This window comes from Oncorhynchus mykiss, chromosome 21 (assembly GCF_057628025.1).
Source record: "Oncorhynchus mykiss isolate SJ-2025 chromosome 21, ASM5762802v1, whole genome shotgun sequence".
Classification (NCBI taxonomy): domain Eukaryota; kingdom Metazoa; phylum Chordata; class Actinopteri; order Salmoniformes; family Salmonidae; genus Oncorhynchus; species Oncorhynchus mykiss.
In genome coordinates, this window is record NC_143042.1 from 41,427,085 (window position 1) to 41,448,174 (window position 21,090).

At 42.3% G+C, this 21,090-nt stretch overlaps 2 protein-coding genes across 16 annotated transcripts in view; one reads left to right on the forward strand and one right to left on the reverse strand.

The window, feature by feature from the left end:
• LOC110500600 (adhesion G protein-coupled receptor L3) overlaps positions 1 to 21,090 on the reverse strand; it is a 490,597-nt gene that overhangs the window by 329,731 nt on the left and 139,776 nt on the right. The window lies entirely within an intron of this gene.
• The window catches only part of LOC110500876 (multiple PDZ domain protein), a 69,983-nt gene continuing 51,520 nt past the window's right edge, over positions 2,628 to 21,090 (forward strand). For 13 of the 15 annotated variants that reach the window (XM_090213285.1, XM_090213288.1, XM_090213290.1 and 10 more), the window contains exons 1-11: positions 2,628 to 2,896; positions 4,881 to 4,954; positions 7,482 to 7,651; positions 12,796 to 12,957; positions 15,384 to 15,523; positions 15,955 to 16,168; positions 17,154 to 17,282; positions 17,409 to 17,492; positions 17,668 to 17,772; positions 18,356 to 18,458; positions 18,594 to 18,682. In XM_090213285.1, the coding sequence (XP_090069411.1) occupies positions 4,939 to 4,954; positions 7,482 to 7,651; positions 12,796 to 12,957; positions 15,384 to 15,523; positions 15,955 to 16,168; positions 17,154 to 17,282; positions 17,409 to 17,492; positions 17,668 to 17,772; positions 18,356 to 18,458; positions 18,594 to 18,682 (1,212 nt within the window). In that variant the 5' untranslated portion in view covers positions 2,628 to 2,896; positions 4,881 to 4,938. The remainder of the gene's footprint in view (positions 2,897 to 4,880; positions 4,955 to 7,481; positions 7,652 to 12,795; positions 12,958 to 15,383; positions 15,524 to 15,954; positions 16,169 to 17,153; positions 17,283 to 17,408; positions 17,493 to 17,667; positions 17,773 to 18,355; positions 18,459 to 18,593; positions 18,683 to 21,090) is intronic. The other 2 variants (XM_090213287.1, XM_090213296.1) reach the window with 1 other exon arrangement.

A 21,090-nucleotide genomic window follows, 5' to 3' on the forward strand; every position in this document is an offset into this window, starting at 1 on the left:
TCCTGCCACCATCATTACGCACACCTGCTTCCCTCGTCACGTGCATCAGCGATTCATTGCACTCACCTGGACTCAATCACTTGTGTTATTTCCTTCCCTATATCTATCTGTTCCCCAGCTCTGTTCCCCACTTCAGCATTAATTGTCATACGTCTTTGTATTGCCTGGTTTTGACGCTGTTCCTGTCCTGTTCCATGTCTGTGCGAAATTAAATGTTCAACTCTCTGTACCTGCTTCTCATCATCAGCGTCAACAACAAATAATAAAACATTTAAAAAATACTGGACTGGAATGAGTGTTCAGCAAGGGTCATCGATGAGCAACATCGCTACAAGAGTTACACATACAATACAGTCCCACTTTAAATAAACAACTGTTAGACTTTTTAGAGCTTCTTTTTTTTTGCCAAACCGTTTTGCCACCCTTATGATACAGTTTGTCCATATTCTGTTACGTCCTGATCTGTTTCATCTGTCTTTGTGATTGTCTCCACCCTCCTCCAGGTGTTGCCCATCTTCCCTATTATCCCCTTTGTATTTATAACTGCGTTCTCTGTTGCCAGTTCGTCTTGTTTGTCAAGTCAACCAGCGTTTTTGTATCAGCTCCTGGTTTTCCAGTCTCTCTTTTCTTGTCCTCCTGATTTTGACCCGTGCCTGTCTTGACTCTGAGCCCGCCTGCCTGACCACTCTGCCTGCCCCTGAGCCTGCCTGTCATCCTGTACCTTTGCCCCACCTCTGGATTACCGACCTCTGCCTGACCTGACCCTGCCTGCCGTCCTTTACCTTTGCCCCTGTTGCTGTAATAAACATTGTTACTTCGACACAGTCTGCATCTGGGTCTTAACTTTATCCTATGTGAATTGAGATAATGTCGGACACTTTTTTGCTAAATAGCTCTGAAGACAAAACCCATTTCCAATCCATTTTGCTCTGAAAACAGGACGTTCTTGTTCAGTCATGCATTTCCCGATTCCTAGACAGTTTAATGTATCAACCAATAGGAGGCCAAGACGAAAGTGGGGGAATCATTGGATGAGCTGGCAGATTTGACAAGAGACAGTTCCCATTCTAGCCCAATATGTGAGATGATGGCAGTTATTTCCTCAGCAATTAGATAGGATTTCTGAAATAATAATGGCTATTATGTGCCATGATGATATAGACACGAATTAACCAAGCTGCATTAGACAATGCCAATGATGTAGATACCAATGTCAAGGTGTGCACATTCTGCACTGCGACAAGATAGTGTTAGCCCACTGAGCTAAAGCCTAGGCATTACCTCCGGGAGCTAACACACGTTTTCAGGTCTCAAGCAAGTAACCACCTCAAATTCAACCACGCTATCTACATAGTTGAGCTGCTGCCCCGATCAGTGGAACAATAGTACACAAATGCCTCCCCTATTCATAAAACATACATACAAGTGTTTAATTATGTTGCTAGCCTACATTTCAATGAGTGGGAATGCATGATACTAGTTCAAATTCAAGTTGTATTAATACCCACATAGATGGATGAATTAACAAATGAATGAATTAACAAATCGATAGATGAATGAATGAACAATCTTCATGTTCCCACAAGGAAAGCAAAATTTAACAGGCAAAAAGGGACTGTGCCCCACAGGCATTTGATACATTTAACTTTGAGTAACACCTCTCTCTCTCTCATATCAACATTTTATAAGCTTGGCACATCTGGGTCTGAAATGGAGCACATTATTCTATAAACAGGACACAGACAGAAGATCTAAACAGCACGCATAAATGCTTTAGTTTTTTCACATTGCGATCACATAATGCCCCTACATTTGCATGTTCATCTGCACTTGACCAATGCATGTCGTTTGTACTTTGGCCGCACGTCCCTGGAATTGGAATTTGCGTGTGTGTCTGTGTGTGTGTGAGAGAGAGAGCAAGAAACGGAGAGACAATAGTGCCGGAAGAGCTCTAGCAAATGCAGCATTGGCTCTAGATGCAGCTATACGTTGAATGATTTGAGATAATGGTAAATACCAATGGTAAACATAACGTTTTAGTACTATACAATCATTAGTGTCTAGAATTTAAGGGCTCTTGTCTTTATTGATAGGCATATGTACTGAAGTTTATTAGGAAACTATTCTGCACCAAGTTGAATAAGTTTCAGGACCCCTACTTTGCCAGTAATCACAATAGCAGAGGAGATCAGCACTTCACAATGTGAAGAACAAACAGAAAGATAAAGAGCTGTTATCTATGTTTTGAAAATTGGATAAGAGTGGAGACCCTGGTTTAACATTCCTGCCAGTGACTATTTCTTCAAACATTGATGTTACCTGCAACATTGTGAAAGCCTGTGTTCAGTTACATTGCATTGCATACCCCCCAATATATCCATTATAATATTTATGCATGGGATTTTTTTTTGTACATTTATTTGATTTACCTAGGCAAGTCAGTTAAGAACAAATTCTTATTTACAATGACGGCCTACCCCGGCCAACCCCTAACTGAGCACGAGCCCATGCAATTGCAGACATGCCTGTTGCAATACCCCAACAATCCCCAATCACGTCTTTCTGAGTGTAACCTAATGTAGCAGGCGTAAAATAAACTAGTCTGAGTGCAATACATAAGATTACCTGTAGTACATTACAGCAGGCTGCACTTCAGTCCTAGTTGGCACAGTATCCACCAAGCGGCGCTTGTGATCTCCCAATAAACCTCGGCCATCTCTACCATAGACTGTCTCAAGCTCAACTCTCCGTGCCGCTATTACTGCAAATGTATGTAGAAGATCGAGTTACAAGTACGCCCCATCTTTAAACTCTTGTCTATGCGCAGTTAGCCGAAGGACAACGGGACAGGCAATATACGTCCTATGCCAGCCGTCAGACAAGGGTCAACGCCTATGTAAGTTTCCTTCGTCCCTAAAACACGAATTCCAATTAATTTGACTAGATAAAAGTTAATAGGCTAATTGTTTTGGACACAAATCTAAAACTGAATTCCGAGTTCGGATTTGTGAGCAACATGTTGCTATTGTAAAGGCTACATTCTCAGCCGCTGGCTCAGTAAATGTTTCGACGGTATCTGTATTATTTTACACAGCCTATGATGTTATACGTTTATAGCTTTGTGAGAATGTTTCAAGCACTTTGGGTGGTTTCGATCGTTGTCACAACATTATCCAACTTTTCTGTTTTATCTGATAACGTCGGAAACCTGTTGATTCAGTGTCCCGAAGATGAGATGGAGAAGAAGGAGGAGTTGAGAAAAGCGGATTGTGTTCCTTGCCTTCTCAGTAGCCGAGACTAGCTTCAAAATAATACAATTTAAATTCATAAACAGACACGTATACAAACAGATTTAAGTTAGAAAAATATGACTTGAGTGAGCGAAGAACGAAACCTATGCTATAGCGAGTTTATGATTATGAATATGGGCTATGGCTTGCAAAACATTCATCGAGAAACCGTTATCCATTCGCGCGTCTCGGCTAGGGCTATGCTATTTGTTTGTCCAAACCTTGTGAAAGGCCCTTCATGAAACTTGAAGTTGTTTTCATTTTGGTTTCAAATTCGTTTTTATATTGGGAGACAAAAAATGCTATTGTCTGTAAAAAAGAAAAAAGTGTATTGACATTTCCTGTTGTGAAGCCTACTGATGATTACATTCGAAAATGTCTATTCAGCATTTACACCTGCACCTAACGTTAATTATTAGGCTAATATGGGATTTAAACAAGTTAAATAAGGTGCCAGCAAAAAATTAAGATCATCCCTCATACCGCTTCTTATTGATAATGGATGAATGCAATTAAAGGGGAAAAATGTCCTTGCATAGCCTATGGCTGGAATTGGGTATGACTAGGTTACAACTACAGAGCATTTGGTGAGACGATTTACTGTAGGTCATGAATATGCTATATTCATCTTCCAGGATTTGTACATTATTGTATCTTGATGTATAAAAAGTGTCCCAATATAAAATGAAACATCTGTCAGAACATTATCTTAATCTCCATCACTTAATCTTTCAGTTTTAAAAGTTATCATTCTTGTGCTTGGTATGGTAACACAAATCATTTATTCCTGAATGTGTTAATGAATACTTGATTTACAGTAACTGAGAAGTGATATATGGCTATTGGTTAGGCTACTGAACACAGAAGCAGAACACCTGCCTGTTATAGGCCTAATATGTATAGTAAATGGCTTTACTAAGGCCACACAGATGCCTGATGGTAACATGCATGTCACAAAGCCATCGCCAATGTCAATTAAGGCCCCAGGAATGACAATTGGCAGATGTTAATCCCTGAATAAGTGTATTACTTCAAATACAAAGTCTCCAACAAACTACATATGCCCAGTAAAGACCCTGCTTATTGTAGTGTAGCAGCTCTTCGGGCTAATGTTCCTATCGACTCAGTAAGGCCAGCAGGCTAGTCTTTTTCTTTAAATGTACGTTTTATTGGTATGTAACTGTTATGAAAGTTGTATTGTCAATTTTGTTTTGTATTTAAACGGCACTTTAAACGTGTACATGACACTGCAACAAAATCTCCCCATGGGGACAATAAAGTCAGGAAGTAAGTAAGTAAGTAGTGTAGCAGCTCTCCTCTGAAGAAGTAAAAAAAAAATACTCCAGGTTAAAACGGGTACTTTATATAATGTCATCTGAATGTATGAAAATTCAGAGTGGGCTGCTGAGGTATTTTAAAGGTCTACTGTCAGTCAGTATGAAAACACTGGCCTGATATAAACGTTGATTAAGTAAGTAGCTTACGTGATAATGAGTGATAAAAGTAGCATTGCAGCAACACTTATCATGGTTTTATGTTGATGTCATATTCATTTGCAGGGTGTGTAACACAGATATGGGTATTTTGCAGGCCTTGACTACACTCTCTGGTTGATGGGCAGCTATCACATCTACCAGGAATAAAAGACATGATTGAGACAATGGGTAAGAGATCTGTCAATTTGTGATATGTCAAAGTTAGAAAAGTGTTGATTGCTAATGTTGTCGGTTATGTGCAAGGTCTCACCAGATGAAAAGAGCGAGAGGTGGTACTGCAATGTTTCGATCAAGAGAGTGAATTTGATTGATGTTATTACGTATTTAGATAATATGTTACTCCCTAACTCTCCATCTCCCATCCAAACAGAAAGAATCCTGACTTGGCCTCTGTTATTGTAAAATCCGCCTAGGTCACTAACAAACTCAGAGTCTGAGGAGAATCCTTGTTATGAATGCTCAAACACTCAGCTACGAAAACTCAAACAAAGTACTCCAAAAGGTACAAGCCGTTAACAGAGAAATGTGTCTGTCGAGACTCCCGTATTTTTGGTTTGTTTACTGTCTCTGCTCAATGAGGTACATGTTTAGGATCTGAATTTGACCTATATTGTCACAGCAAAATAACGTTTAGTCCATCATGTTGCTTGATCGGTGGTTAGGCTATTAGCTGTACAAAAGTAGGCTACATGAAAAGTCTAATACTGTTAATATGTGTTAGTATGGGTTTTCAGTCGCAAAGCTCATCTGCATTTCCTGCGGTGCAGAACAATTCTGACCAACAAAAGAGTGATCAAATTAAGGTTCTACATCTGTAGGCTAGCTCTCAGAAGGAACAGTGCTTTGGAACTTGTGCACGCCCTATTAGGTGTTAGTCACAGTCCGCGGTCCTCTGAAATTGGCCCGTCCTCCTGGACCAGAGGACGTCAAACCCATCCTCGGCTAACAGGCTGCTCTGAGGAGGCAAGAGAGGCGAGTAGGCTTGAGTTGTTTGATTGTGGAGCTTATGCAGAGTCCAGCAAGCAAACTGTGGAGGGCCTTATTCTCTGGTTGCCCATTCTGGGTCTGTGAGTTGAACAGCGAATCATTGATGAATTTTTTCTTTCTTCCGGTGCAAATCAAATCAAATTTCAAATCCAGTCCATTTTTATTTGTCATATGCTTCGTAACCAACAGGTGTGGACTAACAGTAAAATGCTTACTTTCAGGCCCTTCCCAACTGGGCAGAGAGAAAGAAAATAAAGAAATAATAGACACATAATGAGTAATGATAACTTGACTATATACAAGGGGTAACATGCAGGGGTACGATGATGTAGATATGTACATATAACTAGGAATAAAGTCACAGATAGTAAACAGTAGCAGCAGCGTATGTGATGAGTCAAAAAAGGGTGAATGCAGATAGTCCAGGTAGCTAGTTGGTTAACTATTTAACTAACTATTTAACAGTCTTATGGCTTGGGAGTAGAAGCTGTTCGGGGTCCTGTTGGTGTAGAAGCTGTTCAGGGTCCTGTTGGTTCCAGACTTGGTGCATCAGTACCACTTGCTGTGCGGTAGCAGAGAGAACAGTCTATGACTTGAGTGGCTGGTGTCTGACAATTTTTAGGGCCTTCCTCCGAGACCGCCTGGTATAGAGGGCTGTACGTACTACCCTCTGTAGCACCTTGCGGTCGGATGTCAAGTAGTTGCCATACCAAGCAGTAATGCAGCCAGTGCGGATGTTGCCTGTAATCCATGTCTTCTGGTTGGGATATGTACATACGGTCACTGTGGGGACGACGTTGTTGATACACTTATTAATGGAGCTGGTGACTGATGTGGTAAACACCTCAATGCCATCGGATGAGTCCCGGAACATATTCCAGTCTGTGCTAGTGAAACAATTCTGTAGCTCAGCATCAGCTTCCTCTGACCACTTCCATATTGAGCTCTCTCTCTCTCTGTCTCTCTCTCTGTCTCTCTCTCTCTCTCTGTCTCTCTCTCTCTCTCTCTCTCTCTCTCTCTCTCTCTCTCTCTGTCTCTGTCTCTGTCTCTCTCTCTCTGTCTCTCTGTCTCTCTCTCTCTCTGTTTCTCTCTCTGTCTCTCTCTCTCTGTCTCTCTCTCTCTGTCTCTGTCTCTCTCTCTCTGTCTCTCTCTCTCTCTCTCTCTGTCTCTCTCTCTCTCTCTCTGAGTCTCTCTCTCTCTCTCTCTCTCTCTCTCTGTCTCTCTCTCTCTCTCTCTGAGTCTCTCTCTCTCTCTCTCTCTCTCTCTCTCTCTCTCTCTCTCTCTCTCTCTCTCTCTCTCTCTCTCTGTCTCTCTCTCTCTCTCTCTCTTCCCAATGAATCATTCACATAGGGCTTATCACATTAGCAAGCATGTTTGGTTCTGTGTGTTAACGGGAGCATGGGTTACTCAGATGAAGATGAAAACGTTAGAAATCTGCCATGGACTTCACATTCTCAGCAATAAAACCTGAATAAACACTGACAACAAATTAGGAACACTTGGATTAAACTCACAGAATGTTTTAGAGTAGCTGAAGGGGGCATGTCAACCTCCTATCTAACTATACTCAACTTATAAACAATTTCAAAACACTTGTGATCAGCCTGCCTGTTCATACTGATAGCTATCCCCCTGCCGCCTCTCTCGTCCCCTTTTCTCCACATGGCTGCCGCCCCATGCTGTCACTGAACTATGCGATGCTTTGCAGATACCCAGCGTGCCTTGCAGGCAGTGGAGCGGCTCCAGGCCAAGCTGAAGGAGCGGGGGGAGGTCCCCACCGAGGAGAAGCTAAGCTTGCTCAAGTCGGTGCTCCAAAGCCCCCTGTTCCACCAGATTCTGGCCCTGCAGAAGTCTGTCCAGCTCCTCAAAGACCAGGGGGTAAGACCAGGCCTCTCTTGGGGGTTGGGAAATATGATCACTAAGTTCACAAAGCAGGATCACTCAGGATCAGTTAAGTAACTTTGATGAACAATATAAAATATAGATCTTGATTTTCTGGTTTTAATATCAATGGGTTGTTGGGAGTGGCAAGTCAATTTAAATGTCAACTGGGCTGTTTTATCCAAGCTGTGGATATGGATATGGGTGAAAGGGATCACCCAAATTACATATGACAGCAATTCATGCTTTGGTTTTGTTTTTGTAATTTGGGTGAACTATCCCTTTAAGAATGATGGTTAGGGTAGCCATCATTCTAACCCTTACAGGGGGTCATAAACATGACGCAATAAAGTAAACAGACTTAACCTCACCCCATCTCTTGTTTCGACTCCCTAATCGGTCTTTTAAGTTTTTGTCCACATTGTAGATACATGCGTTAATGGCATAGCGGCACACCCAGCTTGTCTTTTTGCAAATAATTCACTGCCTATTCACTAGCTTAAATGTGCAATTTTAAGTTCAGGATTGACCAAGTATGGTCTTTGCTGCAACAGTATTATTATGTCTAGGAGTTAGAATGAAGGAAATTACTACTACTTATTTCAGTCTTGATTTAGTCTGCGTTGAATCCAAATCAAATTATTCTCTGTTTTGGCTTGCCTCCAGACAGACATAGCTTTTTTTCTCTCTCAAATCATGTATTACTGTGGGCATATTGCAGTCAGAGTTCATCTGGGCACTTTTAATAAGGTTATATAAGCAGACACAGCCAGCCAAAGCCAAAAGGCCTCCTTGACTTATCCAGGACCCATGAGAAATTGAGCATTTTTTTAACCAAGAAAGAGCTCTTGTTAGGTCACTGTGGATGTATGCGAACGGGCCCGGGTAAGTGCTTGAGACAGAGAGAGAAAGTATGTGAGCTATGCAGTGGGAGGCAAAGATGCTGCTACAGCTTGTATTTTTTTCAACCCTGAAGGAATTTAGATTATAAAATCCTTGCAGACATTTTTTTGTGTACCGGTGCTTTATAGTTCATTTCAGCAGTGTCACATTCTTATGCACAATGTAACAACCCAATCCACACAGTATAGCATGGTTAACGGTGTTTGGGTGGCATGCTAATCTACTGCTCTTCCACCCTAATGTTTTCAAGCTAAAATAAATGTGCAATGGAGTCTATGTTTAAAGATAAAGTGAATCACAGAAAACAACATAAAAAAAAACATGAAATAATTTAAATTCAAATTAGTGGAACAGAGATTAAGCTGAGTGCTTGCGATACAAAGAGACGTTTCCGGCTTCATTGGGCAAAACCAATTTGCAGGAAAGACGCAGTTAGTGTTTTTGGTGTCAGTCGAAACCTAAACCCACATACAGTCTGTCTGCTCCAGCCAGTAGGGCCTGAACTGTCGGTGTCGCTATGGCGACAGGGCCTGCTCGCAGAAGAGAGAGGCCGCCACCATGTCAAGTGGGGCAGAAACAATTTCTTAAATGTGCAAGAACCAAACTGGAACTTTAATCCTCTTAGCTCGGCTGGCTTGTGAATGGGACAGCAACTTGGGCACTATGCTAACTTAGCCTAGACTACAGGGTTTTTCTGTTTACAAAGGCTAAAACCTCACTACATAGGTAACTGGCTGGATGATATGTCAGCTAGTCTGTCAACAATGCTTCTTCAATATGCTAAGCACACAATTACAAGTTCAAAAGGGCAACTGAGGATGCTATATTTCAAACAAAGTGCTTATGAAGTGTTAGCTATATATCGCTAGTCCTTGTGGATCACATTCAAACTAATCATGAGCAAACATTAGAGCCAACAAGCAAATGAAATTCAAAAATAGGGTTTTACACAGTGTCTAATTCATATAATCCATTAGTCACAGAAACACAGTGGTTGCAGCCCCTTTAACGAATAGCATATCAAGGCATCCAGATGGCTATGATGGAAATATTGCATTGGAAGCAGAGTCATTGTTGGATCAGCTAAAAAGCTATTATCCCTGAAGGATTAGACTACTATAGATCCAGCTAATCATGGTTGGGTAACGAGCTGGCCCGCCTCTGACGCTCCTAGGCTCCTAGACTTAGTTAGATTTAGGGAATTCACAAAATTAGCCTCTGTTTATTTTAACAGCAGTGATGGCAGGTTTTTGGTTAGAACTTGATTGGATCAGCTTGTGTAGCCTCATTTAGGATATTTCGGATATTAGTTCTACTCAATGCAATGCATGTAACAGAATGTGACATGTAAACATGGTTTGTGTTGATATTACAGTTGCACATTTTGGGGAATATTCAGTGGGAACTTTCCGTGGGAACTTTCTGTGGGAACTAACAGAAATATATTGGAATTAACGGGAATATATGGGAATTAACGGAAAAATATGCAGATCTGTAAAATGATAGTCTAGAAACTAAATCTTTGGTTGTCTTCCTCTCAGGCTTCAAGTCTTCTCCCTGGACCTCCTCAATGTCCACCTCTTGAACATCAGACTCCGAGGCCCCATCTTCATTGTCACTTTCCAACCTTGTTGAGGATGCCTCAAAAGGCCTCAAATTTGCCCGGATAGCCACCAAATTTTCAACCCTTGTATTATCAGCCTGTTGCGTGTGTGTTCCCAAACAAGGACCAGTTGCGCTCTGAGGCAGCTGATGTTGGTGGGATTTGGAGGATGATGGAGGCAATAGGGGAAAGAGCCTCAGATCCACAAAGCCCCTTCCACCAGGTGGCTGATGAGATATGTTGGCACGACTACCATATTGCATCTCCACCCCAAAGCCCTTGCTTGGAAGTGTACTTCACCAGACTGCCAAGAACCTTGCCCTAATCCAGGCCAAGGTGGCGAGACACGGTAGTGATGACACCATAGGCCTTGTTGATCGCTGCATCAGACAGGATGCTCTTGCCAGCAGCATACTTGGGGTCCAACATGTACGCTGCGGTGTGTATGGGCTTCAGGCAGAACTCTTCATGTTTTTTGATGTATTTCAGAACTGCAGTTTCTTCTGCTTTTTCTCTTACATCTGCAAGCAGATTCTGAACATCAGACAGGATGGCTACTGCTATATGTTTCAGGAGATTCAGGCTGCTTACCACTCTCTCTCAAAATACATCACCCAGGAGGATCCTCTTGATGGGGAGAGACTTGGGTCAGACTTTCTTGGAGAGACTCCTTCCCCTCCAGGAGACTGTCAAACATGATGACAACACCACCCCAATGGGTGTTGCTGGGCAGCTTCAATGTGGTGCTCGTATTCTTCTCACTTTGCTTGGTGAGGTAGATTGCTGCTATAACTTGATGACCGTTCACACACCTAACCATTTCCTTGCCTCTCTTGTAGAGTGTATCCATTGTTTTCAGTGCCATGATGTCCTTGAGGAGCAGATTCAATGCATGAGCAGAACAGCCAAGGGTGTGACGTGAGGGTAGGACTCCTCCACTTTTTAGACCTAGCAGCCTTCATGTTCACAGCATTGTCTGTTACCAGTGCAAATACCTTCTGTGGTCCAAGGTCATTGATGACTGCGTTCAGCTCATTTGCAATGTAGAGACCGGTGTGTCTGTTGTCCCTCGTGTCTGTGCTCTTGTAGAATACTGGTTGAGGGGTGAAGATGATGTAGTTAATTATTCCTTGCCCACGAACATTCGACCACCCATCAGAGATGATTGCAATACAGTCTGCTTTCTCTATGATTTGCTTGACCTTCACTTGAACTCTGTTGAACTCTGCATCCAGAAAATGAGTAGATAAAACATGTCTGGTTGGAGGGGTGTATGCTGGGCGAAGAACATTCAGAAATCTCTTCCAATACACATTGCCTGTGAGCATCAGAGGTGAACCAGTTGCATACATAACTCGATCAAGACATTCATCAGCATTTCTCTGACTACGCTCCTCCATTGAGTCAACAAAAACTTCTGATTCCAGGAGGACCATGAGCTGTTGCTATCGTTAAGGTGTCTGATTCATAATTTTCACCTCAAATAGAAGTAGGGGGACTTTTGTCAGAGGTTGCTTGTTGTGAGCGTTGAGTGAACTTCATGCACTTGGCCAGATGCTCCTGAATCTTTGTTGCATTCTTCACATATGATTAAGCACAGTATTTGCAAATGTACACAGCTTTTCCTTCAACGTTAGCTGCAGTGAAATGGCTCCACACATCAGATAGTGCCCGTGGCATCTTCCTGTATAGATTAGGAAAGAAATTGTCAAAAACCCCAAATACAATTCCATGTACAAATAAATAGTTAATAAGCAGTTAGATTGAACAACTTCTTTGTATGATCATTTTTTTAAAATGAAACATTTATGGAAACAGGTGAATTAACAGTCCTCGGTTAGAAGGCTTAAGCAAGGTAAAACCCACATGGTAGCAAAAACTACCTAGCAGAAATTGTTAACAAGTTAGAAATTATTTAAACACACTTTGCTGTAGGCTACTATTTACTAGTTAACAAAAAATTGTGTATGTCATATAAAATATTCAGCCCACCCAGTATTGTAATCAAAACTTACCAGAACGCCTTTAGTCCTTGGCTCAGACAGTGTAGGAATGTGGGCTCAATAGCATCTCATAGTGTGCAAGATCTTCAGAATCAGCTGTACATGTGATGGAAGAGTGCACTGTGCATGCAGAGGGTTGCAATTCCATTGAATTGGGGATAGTTTAACCTAAATATGCCACAATACCTAGAATTGCCTCATGTGTATCCCACAAAAAAGGTTCACTGTTATATGCTAACTTTTTCTTAATGAATTTAAGCAAAATTCCCCAAATTCCAGTGTTTAATTTCCTATGGAAAATTTCCGGAAGAATTCTGGAAATTTACCGGAACGTTTCCGACCCTTTGCAACCCAAGTTGATATATCCCAAAATAGAACTTTAATTTTGTGGATTAAGTCTGTTTCTGGCTAGATGTATATTTCCTACTGTCACTTGGTTACAGTGTGTGATAATCAAACAACTGCCACAAATTCAAACTATTACAGCCACAGTTTTTAGCAGCTGATGTTTTTCATACAGAATTTACACAGTTTACAGAATTCACACAGTTCAAGATTGCATGTATCATGTTGCACAACCCTACGGTCTCGAATGCATCCCTTGTTGACTGTATTTCCATGAATGGTTTCAGGGTGGTGTCACAGCAACATTTGGCGGTGACCTGAGTGAATGCTACACAACAGCCCATGCCAATGGCGGCCATCTTGCCTACCCAGAATCCTCCACTGGTACACAGATCAATGGGAAGCCGTCTCCTGAGGAGTTTGAGCACATCATTCGCTCCATGGCTCAGGTAAAGAAAACCAAAAAATGTGTTTTATTGTCACGTACACCAGATAGGTGCGGTGAAATGTGTTGTTAGGGTTAAGTGGCTTGTTCAAGGGCACATCGACAGATTTTTCACCTCTGGTATTCGAAACAGCAACTTTTCAGTTACTGACCCAATGCTGTAATGCTGGGCATACACTACACGATTTCGTCACGAATTTGCCACATTTTTGCCATCCCAGACTCATTTTCATGAAGGGAAGGAAATCCTATGAGCTTGGTCTAGGATCAGTATGTCGGGACTCGCGTAGTTTGAGTGGGTCAAGGATGCACTGTACTGTTCTCCAGACTCCTGTCGGAGGTCCAGATAATTTTCGGACATTTTGGTTTTGCATCTTGTAGTATTAGCAGTCCTACCACGCGATTGGACAAGGACTACTGCCAAAAGCCAGTGAGCACTTAGCATGTGAGACCAAAACAATGATGGAGAAGAGAAAATGCAACAACAACACGCAGGTTGTCACTAGTTGCCACAGCCACAGAGTCAAAATTGGCTTTATCAGAAAAGTCTAGATTTAATTTAAATTTAGACACAAGGTTTGCAGTGTGGTTAAGGTTAGATTAGAAATCAGATTTTAAGAAGATACATTTTAGAAATAGGTGGGATTTAGCCATAATTATGACTTTGTGGATGTGGTAACTAGTGACCCAACACGCACCGTGTGGACCGAGGTATTGGAAGACAGATTGGTGGCGCTGTGGAGAGAATGCAGCTTCCTTTTTTAATATTAAAAGTTTTCACCTCCAATTCCCTTTGTAGAATATAAGTCCATATTGTATTGGTCTGCCAAACCATTTGTGGGTCCATATTCTGTGCCTCAGTCTCTTTTTTTAATGTTTCTGCACATAATAATGTGCACACTTATAAACCAGCTCGCTGTTTGCATGTCAGCATTTTTTTCCTACGACAACCAACACAGGGCAGGATCAACTAGGGAATAAACGTGTAATGTGAGCACCCACGTCCTGGGGCTGAAGATGGATGGAATGAAAGATTTGGGAAAAGGAAACCGGAAAATGTGAGCACGTCCAAGATGTTAAGATTTTAGAAGTCGTGAAGTGTATGCCTTTGCATAACCGCTCCAAAACTTCAATTTTGTTGCTTTTTAGCCATTTTCCTGTAGACTTTATTGTGTGTTTTGGATCATTGTTTTGCTGAATAATCCAGCTGCGCTTCAGCTTCAGCTCACAGACTGACATTCTCCCTTAGAATTCTCTGATACAGAGCAGAATTCATGGTTCCTTCTATTAAGGCAAGTCATCCAGGTCCTGAGGCAGCAAAGCATCCCAAACCATCACACTACCACCACCTTGCTTGATCGTTGGTATGAGGTTCTTACTGTGGAATGCAGTGTTTGGTTTTCACCAGGCGTAATGGGACACTTGTCATCCAAAAAGTTCACTCAAGTTTGTCAAAAAGCACCTGGAAGCACCTGGATGATCATCAAGACTCTTGGAAGAATGTTCTATGGACAGATGATTCAAAAGTATAACTTTTTGGGCGACAAGTTGTCCAGGACCTATATCAGAGATTACTACAGGAGAATGTCAGGCCATCCGTCTGTGAGCTAAAGTTGAAGTGCAGCTGGGTCATGCAGCAAGACAATGATCCAAAACACACAATCAAGTCTACGTGAAAAGGGCTGAAAATAAACCATTTGGAATGGACTAGTCCAGACCTAATCCCAATTGAGATGTTGTGGCAGGACTTGAAACGATCAGTTCATGCTTGAAAACCCACAAATGTCGCTGAGTTACAGCAGTTCTGCATGGAAGAGTGGGCCAAAATTCCTCCACAGCAACTTGAAAGACTGATCAACAACTACAGGAAGTGTTAAGTTGCAGTCATTGCAGCTAAAGGTGGCACAACCAGTTATTGAGTATAAGGGGGCAATTCATTTTTCACACAGGGGCATTGGGTGTTGTATAACTTTGTTCATTAAATAAATGAAATATGTATGTAATTGTGGTGTTATTTGTTCACTCAGGTTCCCTTTATCTAATATTAGGTTTCAGTATCAAAAATACTTTTTCACAGCACTGTATATTTTCTCGAGGCTGCAATTATTAAGAGGCACATATTTCGTAATAAAGTTTTTGTTTCTAATCTGACTTGACTTTTGCACAAATGCTGGCGGTTGGCACTATTTCTGTAGAAATATCTACAGAAATATCTCTTGATAATCACAAGCAAGGCTGGTTACACTCACAGTCAAGCTAGCTAAATATTCAAAGACATTCCAAGACAAGTGCACGCTACGCTACACACTCTTGAGTGACTTCAAATAGACTTCAGAGGAGAGAGTATGTCTTTGATGCTGTTGTGAGAGGGGGTAAGGGGAGTGCTAATGCTGAGTGTGTGCGCCCGTGTGTTTGTGTGTTTGTGTCTAGGGGCGCTACGTGACACACATGGAGCTGGTGAAGCCGCTGTCTGGGGGCCTAGGCTTCAGCGTGGTTGGTCTGAGGAGTGAGAACCGCGGGGAGCTGGGCATCTTCGTCCAGGAGATCCAGCCCGGGAGCGTGGCCCACTGGTATGGGAAAGTTAATAAGGGTCATCGCCAGCGCATAGATCTGGTTGAAATGATGTCATTATAACCAGAAACCCCGTTTTGGCCCAGTTTTTCCCCCAGTTTTGGCCACTAGGTCAATAGTTGATTATCTAGTGTGTTAGTATCTCCCCAAAACCATAGTTGGTGACTACTGACCCATGTCTTTTTCGACCTGCGTCTTTTTTATACAGTGAGATTATTCACAGTTCTAAGACTTTCTTGCCCATCAGAAAATCAGCTGTTGACAATCAACTATTCAAGAATGGACTTTGTTACACTGAGGCCACATCCTCATGAACTATGTTTGACCAGAGTACATTACATGTTTCCCTCACAAAATACCTGTTTTATCTCAATGCAGTTTACCAATATAAATAATAAACAAATCAATGAGCATCATCCTGTTCCCACAGCGATGGGAATCTGAAGGAGACAGACCAGATCTTGGCCATAGACGGTCAGCCCCTGGACCAGACAGTGACCCACCAGCAGGCCATAGGCATCCTGCAGAGAGCGTCTGAGTGTGTGCAGCTTACCGTGGCCAGAGGACCCATCCCTCAGCTGGCCAGCCCCGTGGTGTCCCGCACGCCCTCCGCTGCGAGCACCCTATCTGCCCACTCCAGTGCGGTGAGGAGAATGCACACACAGAGGCCTGTGGAAGCATACACACACATAAACACACACACATGAACACACTCACATTCTGTACATATGCACAAACATGAACACATTCACATTCTGTACACACACACACACACACACTATGGTGTCCCACATTCCCAGGGAAGCTAGTGTCATGCATGACCACTCTAGTGTGATGAGGAACAAACAGAAACAAATCCACCCCTCATAAACAGACAGTTGTATAATGTTAGCTCACTGGGGAACACACACACCACAATATTCAAATTTTGTCTTTGAGCACTTACTTAGACATGCTTTGTCGACTACTACATTTTTTTTTAAACCTCCCATTTTTGGCTGGATGTGTCAATGTGTAGTTCATACATGCATAATCTATGAGGAAAATTACTGTCTTACCTCAAACGAACTCCCTCTTTTGAAAGCGACTGTGTTTCTGGAAGCTCTGCTGCGCCATTTCCCCTTCATTTTCCCCCGTGTGGGCCATCCCCTTAACAATTTGAGTTCAACCAATGAGCTTCAGCCTCTCGCCACTTGAGTGACAGCTAGCAAGAGGCACATGATGCACACACAGCAGAGCGAGAGAGAGAGAGGGCAATGACGTGGTGCACATATCTGCACATAGTACGCAATGTTCGGGGACCACTTTTGGGTCGTGAGCCAGAACTACTGGCTAAAAAGTATACAATAGTGCAGGAGAATCTCTTTAACTTGTTCATTTTAGTTCCTAGTAGAGCAAAGAGACTAAAGAGCGTATCTTTATTGAACCCTGTTCTGGGTAGTTTTCTTTACATCCGTGCAGGTGGTTTCTGGAATGATGTTGCTTCATTTCCTATTCATTAGTCCTTGTTGTTCTCCTTGCGGCCAACATCTCTTTTGCCCTGAGGGTTACACCCTATATATAGTATGCATCCTGGAATTAATGTTTTGAGGTCCATATCGGACCCTCACTCTCTGTGTCCCTCCTTAGGCCCACTGGAATCATGTGGAGACCATCGAGCTGGTCAACGACGGGACAGGCCTGGGCTTTGGCATTGTGGGAGGAAAGAACACCGGTGTCATTGTCAAAACCATCCTGCCTGGAGGCATCGCTGATCAGGTGACTTTAAATGTCATGGGTGCACCACACATTGGTATTTAAGGGTGTGAAAGCAGAAACCTTGGTTTTTGGAAGACATACCTACTAGTAATAACTAATTACTTTCCTACTGTACTTTGTCCTTAGGATGGGCGTCTGCACAGTGGGGACCACATCCTCACGATTGGGGACACTGACCTTTATGGCATGGGCAGTGAGCAGGTGGCTCAGGTACTAAGACTGGTTTCAGTCTTCTATCGAATTGACTACTGATAATGAGACAAAAACGTCTAAATTGTATCCCCTTTATCCTAATTTGTCTATAGTTCTTTCCAGTATAGCCCTCAGGGACAAGTACACTGTTTAATGTGTAGAGCTGATATCAATTGTATTGTGATTGTTCCAGGTCCTGAGGCAGTGTGGTAACAGAGTGAAGCTGGTCATCACTAGAGGCCCTCCAGAGGAGACCTCCGTCGTCCCAATGGCGTTGCCCACTGTCACAGAGCAACAGGTACGACACGCACATGTTCTTTGTACAGCAGAGGTGTGGGTGGGTCGCTGGTTGGGTGGGTGGGTGGGTAGGGGGTGGGGGGGATTGGGGTGGTGGTTTTATTAGGTTAGTTGAATAAAAATAGTATATTTACATATGACACAGCTGTCCACCATAGAGGGCCCATGGTTCTGTCTCTTTTTTCCTCCATCTCTCTTCGTCTCAGGGATCCAGTGAGTATAATTTGTGACACGTGACATCATCTGTGACTCGGCCTCAGAAGTCATCATTTTCCGAAAAGCTTAGAACTGGAATTCGCTGTCCATTATCAAGCAGTATTAGCCTTTACCCTTATCAACATATGAATGAGTTCCATGACTCACTCTCCCAAACTAGACAGTATATTCAGTCTCCATAACCTTGTTGCTTGATTCATAAAATAAATAACAACTCATCTGGCTGACAGTGTGAATACATAAGTGAGGAATGCTTGTTGGTAAATTGGTAACAATTGGCCCCCGCGACTCGCCCCCTCTACTGTGCTCTCTGTAGGCCGTTTTGTAGAATGTAGAAGCTGACTCACTCTTCCTCTGTTTCTTCACAGGGCTATGAGGAAGAGGAGGCTGAATCGTTCGACGTCGGGCTGACCAAGAACGCCCAGGGTCTGGGAATCACTATCGCCGGCTATGTGGGGGACAAAAATTCAGGTAGGATTTGGCAGTGCTGTTTAATAGACTTTTGTTTTATTTACTGCAGATTCAGTTAAATGATGTCTCTTGTACTGTATAAAGGATTCTGCTTGTTTAATGTAATCCACACATTGTCATTGTGCCTATTTTCAGAGCCCTCTGGTATTTTCGTGAAAAGTATAACTAAAGACAGTGCAGTAGAGCAAGATGGCCGCATCCATGTTGGGGACCAGATCATAGCCGTAAGTGTCTATTTTATATATTACGGACTTTTCTGACTTTATTGAACAGAGAGATTTCTGACTTTGTTGAACAGATAGAGAGAGTTCTGACTTTATTGAACAAATCGAGTTCTGACTTTATTGAACAGATAGAGAGAGAAGTTGACTGTGGGGAAAGATAGAGGTTGTGCAGTAGGCAGGATTCAAACCTATGCCAACACCGTTTCTATGTGCTGAAGGCAGCAGCCCTAAATGCTAGACCACCCCAGGCCACAATCCTCAACTTTTTGAATAATATGAAATGTACATTTAAATTCCATTCCAAAGTATAAAATAAAGTGTGCAGGGGTATCTCTCATTTTGGATAATTTGGAGCTTTATCTATTTAGATCAGGTATTCCCCAATGCCGTTGGGGGTACGCCAAATAAAAATGTGATTCACATAAAATCACATTTTCAAACAGTCCATTTATATTTTCCAACAGAGTTATACATTTGGGTGAGTTTTTTTCTCGGCTGAGTAGCCTCGTTTCACTGCCAAAAATGTAATTAAACCATCTAGTGTTCAGTGAAATAACAACATAATGTCAAAGACAGGTAACCTAGTCAAATAATTAACAACCAATCACACTAACCGTTACTCTCTTGCGGGAATTCCACTAACGGTCCGTATGTAACCAAATGCAGCTGCTGCTCATGTTGATATCTGTACTGATGGCGCAAAATCCGTGGCAGGGAGACATAGTGGAGTGGTAACGCACCTGCAAGCAGTTGCTCCCAATGCCACTTGGGTACACTGCAGCATCCACTGAGAGGCTCTTGCTGCCAAGGGAATGCCTGACAGCTTGAAAGACATTTTGGACACTACAGTGAAAATGGTTAACTTTGTTAAAGCAAGGCCCCTGAAGTCTCGTGTATTTTCTGCATTATGAAATGATATGGGCAGTGACCATGTAACGCTTTTGCAACATACAGAAGTGCGCTGGTTATCAAGGGACAAAGTATTGACACGTTTTTTTTAATTGAGAGACGAGCTTAAAGTTTTCTGACCATAATTTTCACTTGTCTTACCACTTGCATGATGACGAGTTTCTCACATGACTGGCATATCTGGGTGATGTTTTTTCTTGCCTGAATGATCTGAATCTAGGATTACAGGCACTCTGCAACTATATTCAATGTGTGGGACAAAATGAGGCAATTATTAAGAATTTGGAGCTCCTCTGTCTGCATTAACAACGACAACACACAGGTCTTTCTATTATTGTATGATTTTTTTGTGTGTGTAAATTAACTCAAGCTTACGGACAATATCAAATGTGATATAGCGAAGCACCTGACTGAGTTGGGTACTTTCCCGAAACGGATGACACAAACAACTGGATTCGTTATCCCTTTCATGCCCTGCCTCCAGTCCACTTACCGATATCTGAACAAGAGAGCCTCATCGAAATTGCAACAAGCGGTTGTGTGAAAATTTAATTTAATCAGAAGCCACTGCCAGATTTCTGGATTGGGCTGTGCTCATCCTACCTTGGCAAATCGCGCTGATAAAACACTGATGCCCTTTGCAACCACGTACCTATGTGAGAGTGGATTATTGGCCCTCACTAGCATGAAACTAAATGTGCATCCTTTCAAGCACACCATTCTCATTTACGTGCAGTGATTTATTCACAATTTTCGAGGAACAAATAAGGTTTTATATGTAAGATGGTTAAATAAAGAGCCAAATTATTGATTATCATTTTATTATTATTTGTGCCCTGGTCCTATAAGAGCGCTTTGTCACTTCTCACAAGCTGGGTTGTGACAAAAACTCACACTCATTCTTATTTTTTATAAATGTATCATATAGTATGTGTGTTGCAGGCTTACAATGATGGCAAAAAACAACATTTGAGAGTGCGCTGACCCCGGTGCTAGAGGGGGTATGCAGCTGGAGGTTGAATGTTTGAAGGGGTACGGGACTATACAAAGTTTGGGAACCACTGATTTAGATAATGTGGGGAGAGTAAGGCCCCACATTTGAATAATTTAGCTTCAGTGGAGAGCTATTATTTTAAGTGTTGTTTCTTGAATGGGTATTGAGACACTGTTCCAATCATCACGCTAAATTGAGCAATTACAATGAATACAATACCCTTTCTGTGTTACACCCTGATTTGAAGCATGAGCAAATCTTCAATCATGATTTGTTTTCTATTTGTGATGTATGTTTGTCTTTTGGTTGCGATCATTAATGTGTGTCTGCCTGTGTGTCTGCCTGTGTGTATGGGTGTGTGTCTGCCTGTGTGGCAGCCTGTGTGTATGGGTGTGTACGTGTCTGTGTGCTTGCCTGCCTGTTTGTGTGCTGTCCTATTGACTTGGATAGATGGCTCGTGTGGCACAAAGTCTGTTTTAGCATGGACAAAGCCCTCAATGACAAT